The sequence below is a fragment of the Girardinichthys multiradiatus genome, chromosome 5 (assembly GCF_021462225.1).
Source record: "Girardinichthys multiradiatus isolate DD_20200921_A chromosome 5, DD_fGirMul_XY1, whole genome shotgun sequence".
In the NCBI taxonomy this organism is placed as follows: Eukaryota; Metazoa; Chordata; class Actinopteri; order Cyprinodontiformes; family Goodeidae; genus Girardinichthys; species Girardinichthys multiradiatus.
Genome location: NC_061798.1, coordinates 41,668,080 through 41,680,529, shown reverse-complemented (window position 1 = coordinate 41,680,529; position 12,450 = coordinate 41,668,080). Strand labels below are relative to the sequence as shown.

General features: G+C 39.6%; 1 protein-coding gene across 2 annotated transcripts in view; it reads left to right on the top strand.

Annotated features, from left to right (window-relative positions):
• The window catches only part of LOC124868735 (protein sidekick-1-like), a 421,512-nt gene that overhangs the window by 209,391 nt on the left and 199,671 nt on the right, over nt 1-12,450 (top strand). For both annotated transcript variants that reach the window (XM_047366264.1, XM_047366265.1), the window contains exon 5: nt 7,876-8,009. In XM_047366264.1, coding sequence (XP_047222220.1) covers nt 7,876-8,009 — 134 coding nt within the window. The remainder of the gene's footprint in view (nt 1-7,875; nt 8,010-12,450) is intronic.

Below are 12,450 nucleotides of genomic sequence, written 5' to 3'. Positions count from 1 at the left end.
TGTGGGTGGAGATGTGTCCTTTCATTTTAACAGAAGTACACTTCTGGCCAGAAGAGAAGTGAAGGATAATGTATTTTACGAAGGACAAATGAACATTGTTCTTTCCAGTGGTGCCAAAAAACCTGCAAAATGTTGGGTTCTACATACGGTTTAAAATGTCCCTCCAGTATTTTTTAAGACCGTTAAGAAAACAAATTATCGTCATGACAAGGACTAGATATATGGATGTGTGAAACCTGTGCAGAACTTTAAACTGCAACATCATTTTCTTTGTCTTCAGACTTAATAAGAATAAACCTCTCTTTAAAAGCAGAACCAACAACAACAACATGCGATTTTGGATTAATTAGCTTCAATGTTGGTTCTTCTGCAGAATATACAAAAACACCCAAACATCACATTCATCTCCGAGATTAGGAACCTAAATGTTTTTTGAAGATAGTTTTAAACTAGTTCCTAAAAACTAATAGATATCAAAACAAAATGTTCAGCAACGATAATATAAACATATCTGAAGCAACACACTGTGTTAACAATAGATTAATTTAATCTACGTATGAAAAAGTCACCAAAGCATTTACTGTCAGACTCCTGGCAGCTGAACGTCTGAACCTCTTGGCAGAAGTCCAGTTCTCAGCCTTAACTCAGTTAGACATTTTAATCCCATTACAAGAAAAGATCATTCATATTTCCCAAAAACTACATGAAACTGTTGTGGGAAAGTTCATTTCCTTCGCTGGTTTTTGTTTCACTGCCAGGATTATTGCTAATTCTTTCTCACTCTCTGCTGCTACATTAATGTAGTATTCACTGCTTTATTTTATCTAACTCTTCCAGCTTCTCTTTGTGCCTTATTTAATCAAACAGGAAAGTGGCTGCCAGACATTGGCTGAAAAATATCCAACTACCAGCTTTGTGTTCGTTCTGAGTCACTGTGCTTTTAAGCCCACTGAAACATCCAAATTCACCTTGAGCCCAAACAAAGTTACAAGAATAGTTTTACTGTGATTTACAAAGAACGAGCTGAGCCGCACCTGAATAGTTCCATGCCCAATAATGGCCTTTGTTAAAAATTGGTATTCAGTTCATGTATATTTTGAAAACATGAGAGCAAATCCTTCACTAATGAGGACTGCTTGGAAGGATTTTTGCAGATGAAGACAAACTCAAGTTATAAAAGAAGTTGTGGTATCCTTCAGTCGTTATTCCTCACACAGTCTGGAAAAATAAAACTTTGGAAATTGACTCTATTCTGGACCCCATCTATCTATCTATCTATCTATCTATCTATCTATCTATCTATCTATCTATCTATCTATCTATCTATCTATCTATCTATCTATCTATCTATCTATCTATCTATCTATCTATCTATCTATCTATCTATCTATCTATCTATCTATCTATCTATCTATCTATCTATCTATCTATCTATCTATCTATCTATCTATCTATCTATCTATCTATCTATCTATCTATCTATCTATCTATCCATCCATCCATCCATCCATCCATCCATCCATCCATCCATCCATCCATCCATCCATCCATCCATCCATCCATCCATCCACAAATAGAAATTTACAGTAAATTCATTCCCTGTCAATCTTTGCATTTATGTTTTTTAAATAGACAAAAAAGGGATGTATTTGAATCTGTATGAGTTTGAAATGTTGAGCCCTGTTTGATGAGCACGGTACAGAAACTTACCCTCTCTTTTTTTTGCATTCAGACCAGTGCTCGCTCTGCAGCCATGTTTTATAGTTGCCAATTACTTCAGGAAAGAGAACAGTGCACCACAACTCAAGCTGACAGGCGATTTTGAAGACAGCGATGGTTAAAAAAACACGAACACCTCAACTCAGTGTAGAGTTTATAATAAATGCCCAGCTTAAAAGACATTTAGGCATGATTTGAACAGGGCCGCAGACACACATACAATGTAGCAGTCAGCACAAAAACCTGTATGTTAACACTCAATTTGTGCCACAGAGAAAGCTTTCAGATTTCCACAGACTAACTACAAAGTAAACATCAGCTTACAGCAGGTACAAGACACAGACAATGGCCCAAGCTGTGCCTCTGTGAGGACTAGGTGTGTGAGTGTTTATCCAGTTTAATGTGCGAGTGGCCGGCTGGCCCTTTGAAAGGGAGGCTGTCAAAAAGCCTTCTGTCTGGACTCTGTTTACAGTGAAGGATCCCTCACTCTGCCCTGGCGGCCACACTTCTGCACCCCGAGCCTCCGTGTGTCAGAGCAGGCTGAGGTTCAAGAATGTGGCACGCTGCCTATCACAGATAGAGGAGGAGAGCAGATGGGGACGGGGTGGGCATCGTTGGCGAGAGTGAAAGTCAATCCGCCAGACTTGATGCAAATACACACACACACACACAATCAGGCGGTATGAAATATTAAACAACTTACACATTCACACACATTCTCGCTCACTCATCCTGTGGTCTGCGATTTGTGTGTGCTAATTAGCTCTTGGCATACTGTGGATGTGTGTCTGTGTGTGTTTGTTCAGCAGTCAGTGATGCAGTGCTGAGGCTCATAAGGGTTTATTTGGACTCGAGGCCAGACTCTCAAATGAAAGTCCAATCCGGCGTGGTGCTTTGGTTCAGAGGAATCATTCAGGAGGGAAGGGGGGAGGAGAGGCGGGTACAGCAGGAAAGTTGCTTGAAATGAGGAGAAGGGATGGCGTGATGGGGCGACATTCTGAAAAATTAGAAAATGCACAGATTGTCATCTGTGTGTGTGGAAATCGAAAATAGGATTTGGGGGAATGATTCAGAGAGGTTGTTTTTGTGTTTAAGAGGGGAACGAAGTATAGAAGGAGAAATGCAGAAGGGGATGTGGATGGAATGAAGTGGATAGATGTTCCCCCACTTCAATTAAATATAGGGATCCAAACGTTGAATACTTTTGTTTTTTTTAAAGCTAAACTATATTGTACACAGTTAAAGACACATAAGCGGTCTATGTGTGCTGTTTATATTATTTATGATGAGGCAAACAGATCAAAGTCCTTCGGTTTTAGGCACGGTGCCTTACAAATGTATTCATACACCTTGAACTGTTTGTCATGTTACAACCTAACATTAATGTATTTTACTGGGATATTGTGATAGGCCAAGTTGAGTGTCTCCCACCTGAGCTGTGGATCTCTGTAGCGCTTCCAAAGCTATCATGATCGTCTTGGCTGTTTCTTTAGGTGGATGGCCATGCTTTGGTAGGTTTGCAGATAATTGTTCCCTATTGTTCTCTAAGAAACCTCGAAGGCTATTTGTGTGTAGTTTAATCTATTTACTAATTCAGTGAATTCTGAATTCTGACATATTTGGTTGCATTGGATTTTAATTAGGGGTATCAGAGTATAGGGGTTTGGAATGTGTGCAGCACATTTTCTGATTTTATTTTAAAACTATGTAGTGTTTTTCACTTCATTATTGTGCACTACCTTGTGTCTGAGAAGACTTTTGTCTCCCACATGAAATTCGCAGGTTGGGGTTGTAACTTCACAAACGTTGGTTCAAGCGGTATTAATACTTTTGCAAGGCTCTGCTAAGAGTTGTAAACATCCGATGGGAAACAAAAGCAGGAAAAGAAGCTACCAGAACAAGTAATTTTACACCTAACAGGCATAATGCAAAACGGACGTGTGAACGAGAAAAGTCTCAGCTCACAAATACACATGTTGTCTTAATTGGTCCTACTGCCAACACACTCACCTGCCCTCTGAGATCTTTTGACTTTGAATGTTAACTTGCTAATTTAGATTCTCTTGAACCCCCCTAAGACTCTGTGGGCAAGTGAAGACATGCCTTCACTATAAATCAGCATGTTAAGGATAAGGCAGATGTAAAGGTACCGATTGGTCGGTGCTGTTAATGAACTAAACAGCCATAAATTGTGTTTTAGACTTCAAAAACGACATTGAATTTATCCTTACTGTGAAAAGCGATGGTTTTGTTAAAGCCTCTGCTTTAGGCAGGTGGATGTAATTGAAAGATGCACACAAATAGGGAACATGCACTCACACAAGCAGAGAGGTGTCATTGCTGGGGTTGAGGCTCTGGCTCTGGCGGATGTTCTCTTGGGAAATCACACAAAATAAAATTAGACCTGAGGAATTCGGTGCACCCGTTGGTGTGTGGGTGTGTGTGTGGCTGCGTTATCGGACAGCCTCACGTTATTTGTAGCTCTGCTCTCCTCTTCCTCTCTCTCTCATCTCTCCTCTCTAGGCTAGACACTATAGGACTGTGATGTTTCAAGTTGCACTTGGACGCATCAACACAGCAGTAATTAAGCTGTGGGTGCTGATAATCCCTTTAGTTGTGCTCCACATCGTTTTGCCAGCACACCTTCTGTTACCTTATCCTCTGATAGTTAAACAGCAACATGTTATTGAGATGTCATTGCTTATTTAAATAAACAAATTTAATGATTTCTAGAAATTATTTTTTCACATACAGTAAATTGTTTTGTGATATTTTACAGTATTGTCTCGTGATATGGTGCTGGTTTACAGTTATACCCTAAATTATTTATAATGCTGTAAAAGGAGAATCAGTTTTGAATAAAAGGTATCTGATTTTATTCACATTTTACTAAAAGACTGCATATAAAAAAAATATTCATGTCCTTCTAAATCGTTCTTGTCATTACTAATAAAACCCTTTGGTGACCAACTGTCTGCATGTTTCTGCTGGTAATTTGATGATTTATCTTTGGTGATGAACTCCAGATAATTTTTGCTCCCTCCACAGATTGTCTATCAAATTCAAAACTGCAAAATTTCTTACAGTCAGAAGAAGCATGGTGGTCAAATTTAAAGATTGCCTAATAGTATATTAATGTTTTATAGGTAGAAATAATTTTGGGGCTACAAAGAAAAAAAAAAGTCTCGATATTTGTGTTGGGCTTTCATTTTAGGTTGGGATGGGCTATAAGACCAACCAGAACCTCGGTGAAACTCAAAAACCGTTGGTATGGTTATTTAGAAATGACTCTTCCCTGTCAGATTATTATTGTTTTAATCTGCAAGTGAAACGAACTGTACATGAAGAAAATCCCTCAAACATCTTAGAGCTCGGGGTGGTGCTGGTGGCCCAGGGGGTTAAGCGTGCGACCCATGTCTGGAGGCCTTAGTCCTCGACGCAGACTATCACAAGACCAAATCCCGGCCCGTTGACGTTTTCTGCACTCCCTTAACTGCTCTTTTCACACAATTTCTTGTCTCATTACTGTCAAAAAAATACAAAGTTTGCTACAATCTAAAAACATAATAAAACAAAAAACATCTCACAGCTGAAGTGAGCCGTGGGGAAGTTTTCTTTAACCCGATGTCAGAGACGGGTAGAAATGTCTCATCAGTTATGTCAGCCAACGAAGGTAAGAGTAGCTGTTAAGAAGCAGAGTGTCCTAACCTTTTTTCAGAATACTCTTTTTGTTTATCCTGAGTAAAACTAGGTTAACCTCTGTTGTGATAATCAGTCATTCTCAGTCTTTAAATTAATGCAAAATCTTGCCTTTTTGAGTTAGGATTAGTGGCGGTTACAGACCAGATTTACCAGGGGGGCGAGGGTGGGGCCAGGGATTTTTCATTGGGGCGCAGAACAAAGGAATACAACAGATCCACAGAACCACTTGTGGCTCTGGAGCTGCAGATTGCAGACCCCTGATCTAGTAGTTGAAACTGTGATCATATCTCATCTGGAGGCGACTGTGGCTCAGTTAGAAGAGTGATCCTCTTGCAATTCGAGGGTTGTGGATTCAATTCCAGCTTCCAAATGTCAATATGCCCCTGGGCAAGACACTTAACCTCGAATTGCCTACTGATCTGCATGTCGGTGTATGAATGTGTGTGCATTAGTCAGTGTGTCTAGGTGAATGTCACTCTAGTGTAAATTGCTTTGAGTGGTCAGTATGATGGAAAGGCACCATAAGTTCAGTCCATTTACCAGTTAATAAAAAAAAGTGCAAACCCTTAATTTACATTTCTTTGTTAAAGTAAAACTGTCAAGGCAAAACAATTCATTGGTCCAAGGGACCAATCAGTCAAGGTTTCTGTGGCAATTCATATCATCGTTATAAATTGATTTAGTATTATGTCTTCAGTGCAGGGGCCATAACAAGGGCCCCTGTCTAGAACCGCCCATGGTGAGGATTATAATGAAAGTGAGGCATCAGACCACTACCTCACAGTAGCAGTTTGCTAATGACCTGAAGGAACCACAGTCTGATGGTTTGGGGCTGCTTTTCAGCTCAACAACTTCACAATATCGAGGGGACAATGGAATGGACCTTGTACCAAATATTGTACGAAAATACTCTCTCCTCAGCCTGTGAATATGACAAAGACTTAAAACACACGACCAAGGAAAGAAGGGACTAAAGATGAAGCAAATGAAGGCCACAGACTCTCCAGACCTTAGGCTTGCAGAAAATCTGTGGTGGATGCTCAAGATGTGAGGTGTCAAGCAGCAGCCAAAACACCTAAAGGATTTAGAGATTTTCTGTAACAACGGAGTGGACTCAAAATCCCTCCTCAGATGTGTGCAAACCTTGTAAACTCCTGGTGATCAGCAAACATCTTACTGCTGATCCTGCCAAGAGTTTCTCCTCCACGTTCGACATCAGATCAAGGAGGTAAAATACTTGTTTTTCTCAACAAAATGCAAATTTTTCACTTTGAAGTAATGTTTTTTTTTCTGGATCTTTAGTTGGTTTTATTACTGCAATAGAAATAAGTGATTTTATTTATTTATTTTTCAGTGAGAAAACATACAAAATCAGCAGGCCACAAGACTGATAAAACAATGAAATTATCTTATTGAAATTTGAACCAACACACAAGGAAACTACATATCTGGGCCTACGTTTACTACAAAATAAACTGCCACAGCCCAGTGATTAAATATATTAAATGTACGCTGCCTACAAAGTATTTCTCAAAGGGCTGTTGAGTGTGAGTGTACAGCATCCACTGTGTGTTAGAAAGCACGGACACGGACGGGGGATATGAGTATAAAAGACAGACATCTCAATTTAATATGGCTTTATTCTCCCTTTGGTCATATCGATTTTATTTCAGCGAGGCTCTTCAGTTAGAATTTTGAAGCGGTATGCCATCCAGTTACACGCTCAAAACACAAGTAGCATCAGTAAAAACATCCCGTCGTTCCTGCCTGCCTGCTGGCATTTGTTGTCAGACAGACTAGTTCAAAAACAAGAAAATCTAAGAGCTACGAATATAAATTTTCACCCTTGTCGACTCACCTCCTTACCACCTCTCACTATCTTTCCCCCTTCAAAGTTATTCTTCCTATTATGCTCCCACGTAAAAGCAACAGCAACACAAAATCAGCTTGTATTTGAGTGTTTTCTTTTTATCTCCCTGTGCTCAAGAGAAAACCATTTCAGATTCTGTATATTTATGGCTGTTCTGTGTGTTTGTATGGTGGCATACTGCATGCTTGTGGCATATTGATCTTTGCGTGTACATGGGAAAATGAGGACAGATCAGTGTAAAGAAGAAAGATACAGAAACAACAAGAATAAGTGGCCAAAAGGATCCAAAGTTACACAAAATAAGCCAAATATCAATCTGGGACAGCAGAAGAGATTTATTTAAGCTCTTTGAATCTTCTTTCCTTTTCTGATGCTTGTATTCAATGTTTTCTTCTCCCACTTATGAATTCTGAATCATCTCGGTGACAAAAACTCTTCTCTTGACAGAGTCTTAGTTTGAGCTCTGTTCTTGTCAAAGACTGGGCGATGTTGGAAAGAGGCATGTGTTTTATAAGGGATGCTGTGTGTTGTTGTTATTTTTTTCCAACCCCATGTTGACTGTGTGTTTTATTTATGCCCTGCAGAGCAATCACTTTGGACAATCACCTAGTTGTCCTGGCAACCACTGGGGCGGATGCAGGACGTTACCATGTAGAGGCGGTGAACGAGATGACGGGAGAGAACGTGACAAGCCCCACGGTCTACTTGAGCATCTCAGGTAAAGAAAAGCATTCTTTCTGAATCTGGAAGAGCTGATGTCAAATCAAACAAACTTCTTGTGTGAACAGAATGTGAAGCACCAACAAGAATGTTTCAGTCCAACAGTGAACCTGATTGATCCCTTTTATAGGACCTGAAAGGGCATATGTTATTGTTTTTAAAGTTTGTTCTATAGCTATTGCTAATAGGTATAACAGTCTAAAACAAAGAAAACAAGCTCAGGGTAGTTAAGGACAGCATTCAAAGCCACTGAAGAGTTATAATGTGGCCCCTCGAGATGAAAGTAATGTTAGCGCAGTCTTTAAGAATGTGACTTTGTAAGATGAAGTGTTTTATGCCGATTTGTGTAAAGAGAAGGAAGTAGCAGGAATGTTGCTGGAGAGCAGCAGTTTGGAGACCTGACAGACCAGCACCCACCTCAGGGATGGAAAGCGCTCTGTGGCAGGCCCAGTCTCTCTGCAATTTACCAAAGTTGTGAATAACCGCTTGTGTAATTAAAAAAACTAAAATTCTGACAGCAAAATATGATGTAATCTCTGTTATCATCCCTCAGACTTGGGCTGTTTCTTCACTTGAAGCAAAGATTGAAATTGTTTCATAATCCTGGGTTCAAAAGAGCTCTGAACGAGGAGACTGTATTTGGTGAGGGAGGTGAAATCTGGCCTCTTCAGCAGTTTACTTTCACAGGTTTCACTCATTTTCCTAACTAACAGGGTCTTTATACATCCATTTGACGGAATCTTATTAGAAAAAAATTTTTTGTCAAGGAAACACGTTTAAGAAAGACAGGCATGCCCTGTGGTATCAGGCAACACATTGTCAACCATACATGGTAACACCTTCCTCTTTTAAAGGGTGGGTCTCCAAAGATCCAAAGATTCTTTCTGTGTCAGAAAAGTTTGGGTTTAAATGTAATGCTTTAAAATACAAGCAAAACCTGGAAATTTTTTTATTAATGTTTTGTGCTTAAACATTTTTTTTTTTTGCTTTTCTGGTGCTCAAATGTGCTGATATTGCCCTTTAACCAGGTTGTTATTGTGTTTTAAAGAGGATTATGATTTTGACCGAGGGTATTTCTGCAAGGATTGTCACATAAACACATATTGACGGATCTGTGCTCTTTTCTTAGCCTTTTATGTGATAGTATATTAACTCTCATCAACCTAAATAATGTGGACAAGAGTTAAAACTAAACTCTTTTGTTTCATATTGATTTTTTTTTTTAAAGTAATGGCATTTTCTTTATTTGGTCTTGACTTAGTTTACTTTTTTTAGTATGGTGTCCTCAGCTGACTACTTCAGTTATTTATAGATATATAAATAAAATAAACAGAGTTAAAAGTAAATGAATTCTGGAATTATTGATGATGTAAATAAACAGCTTCAGCTTGGAGATTCAAAACGAGAACTTAACATAGTGCCCAAGTCTGCTTCAAACGAGCAGACTCATCGGGCAGGAGAACATGTTAAATAGGCAAGAAATATAATCCATGCATTATCACTAACTAACCATAAATTGTTTGTGTCTTTTATCGTTGCTTGCTTGCTTAAGTAGATATTGTAAGTTTTGGTCAGTTTTTTTTTCTCCTTGAATGATCTGTTCAGTCTGTCAAAAATAAGAACATGTTTGATATACTATCTGTGCCTTGCTGGTGAAAAATAAGCTTCCTCATGAAGCTGCCGATGCGTTGTGTCATGGAGGCCCCACCTATAGCTTCACACAAACAAACTAGTTCAGCTCAATAACTACCTCTGCTTCCAGCACAGTAACCATATCAAACAGATTAACTTTTATAACCCCCCGACTGTTGCACTTTTAAGACCGAGGTGCAATGCTAGGACATCGTCCAATCTGTGTAGTCGTTTCAGACTAAACTATATCTGCAGGTTCATCCTGGATTTTGTATTCAATGCACCTCTGCTCATTTTCCTAGCTGACACGCTCCATCAAAAAAAAAAAAAACAATTAGCAAAAAACTACACCGCCAGATCCTGGTCAATGAGCTGCTCTGTGCTGTGACTGACAGATAGCCTTTTTGTTTATTTTTGAGGAAATTCACTTCACTCTTAGGAATTGTAAAGTTGGAAGTTTAAATTTCAGCCTGAGTGTATATCTCTGTCTGGTTCACTTCATCTTGCCCACTGAGTTACTTTTTACTCTCTGCTTGGAGGGCCAAGGATTGACTCTTCCATCCAACAGTCCTTCAGTTGAAGTGCTCACAATGTTTAAACGAGAGTGAGAGTACTGGGGGGGGTGCTCTGTCCCCTGTGGCTGTATAGTATTTTAATTAGATTCTCTTTACGGGGTTGTATCCTTTGGCATCCTTGTCTACAAACGTACACATTGGAAACACACACACACAATCACATAAATATAGGCACGGTACCTTGTTACAGCTGTCAGAGTGAAGCGCTCCCCTGGGCATTTTTAGGGAATGTTAAGGGTGTAGTTAGGCTTCACTGATCAGTCCCTGGCCATAAACGTCTGTGCGTCTCTGGGTGTGTGTTTCTTCCATTTTATAAGTGTGTGTTTTCTACAATAAACATTTCCCTTGTAAATATCCCTTGTCGCGTAAAGACAGATTTGATTTATTGAAATCTGTAAAGAAATAGATGAAGAACGGATCAAATAAAAACTTGGCAACAAACTGACAAGTTAAAGTAATGTAAAAAGGAATGATGTGATGCATTAAGAAGGGTGCATTAGCTAACAAAAAATTAAACATGTATTTATACATTTCTTATACATATGGATGGTATCATGTGTATGTGTAATGCACAGTACCATGGTAAATTGTATTTTCTAAATATCAGGACATGATAAAGACGATCTGGTCTGCTGACCTAATGCTCTTAATGGATCATCTGCAGCAGCAACTTCCTCTTTAAAAACAGGAGTTTTCGCAGTTTGATATTCTTTAGCATACATTCACAGACCACTTTATTAGGTTCACCTTGCTAGTATCGGGTTGGACCCCCTTTTGCCTTCAGAACTGCCTTAATTCTTCGTGGCATAGATTCAACAAGTTACAGGAAACATTCCTCAGAGAGTTTGGTCCAAATTGACATGATAGCATCACACAGATGCTGCAGATTTGTCGGCTGCACATCCATGATTCGAATCTCCCGTTCCACCACATCCCAAAGGTGCTCTATTGGATTGAGATCTGGTGGCTGTGGAAGCCATTTGAGTACAGTAAACTCATTGTCATGTTCAAGAAACCAGTTTGAGTGTTAGGATTTGCTAGATATAGGACCCCAGAATGCAGACTAGAAGGCAGCATGTCGGTAAGTCAAAAGGTTTAATAACAAAAACTCACTCACAACAGGAGGCAGGAACAAAACAACAAACGGGCAGGCGAGACCGGCATGGCATGATCAGAAAACAAGACTTAGTTTGAGAAATGTTTCCCTGATGACTAACTGAACAGGTGTGTATATATGGAGTGAAAACCAGGTGGAGCAAGGAAACAGATTAACTTGGAGCAGGTGAACCGAATAAACTTAATTGACAGACAGAACAAAACGTGGCTGCGGCAAAAACAGAGACTCTAATATACAAACAAAACCAAACTTGACAAAACATGAACAAGACTGAAACATGACCAGAAAAATAAGAAACAGAAGCATGATTCAAAATCTAAGAAGAATAATAATAAATAATAAATAATAATAACAAAAGAACCTTAACTGTGAAAAACATAAGAAAAAACCCGAAACCAAAAACCAAACAACCCCAAATCATAACACTGAGATGATTCATGCTTTATGACATGGCGCGTTATCCTGCTGGAAGTAACCATCAGAAGATGGGTACATTGTGGTCATAAAGGGATGGACATGGTCAGCAACCATACTCAGGTAGGCTGTGGCGTTGACACGATGCTCAATTGGTACTAAGGGGCCCAAAGTGTGCCAAGAAAATATCCCCCACACCATTACACCACCACCACCAACCTGAACCGTTGATAAAAGGCAGGATGGATCCATGCTTTCATGTTGTTGACGCCAAATTCTGACCCTACCATCTGAATGTCGTAACAGAAATCAAGACTCATCCGACTCATCCAATCTTCTATTGTCCAGTTTTGGTGACCTGTGTGAATTGTAGCCTCAGTTTCCTGTTCTTAGCTGACAGGAGTGGCACCCGGTGTGGTCTTCTGCTGCTGTAGCCCATCCGCCTCAAGGTTCGACGTGTTGTGCATTCAGAGATTCTCTTCTGCATGCCTTGGTTGTAACGAGTGGTTATTTGAGTTACTGTTGCCTTTCTATCAGCTCGAACCAGTCTGGCCATTCTCCTCTGACCTCTGGCAACAACAAGACATTTGCGCCCACAGGACTGCCGCTCACTGGATATTTTCTCTTTGTCTGACCATTCTCTGTAAACCCTGGAGACGGTAGTGCGTGAAAATCCCAGTAGATCAGCAGTTTCTGAAATG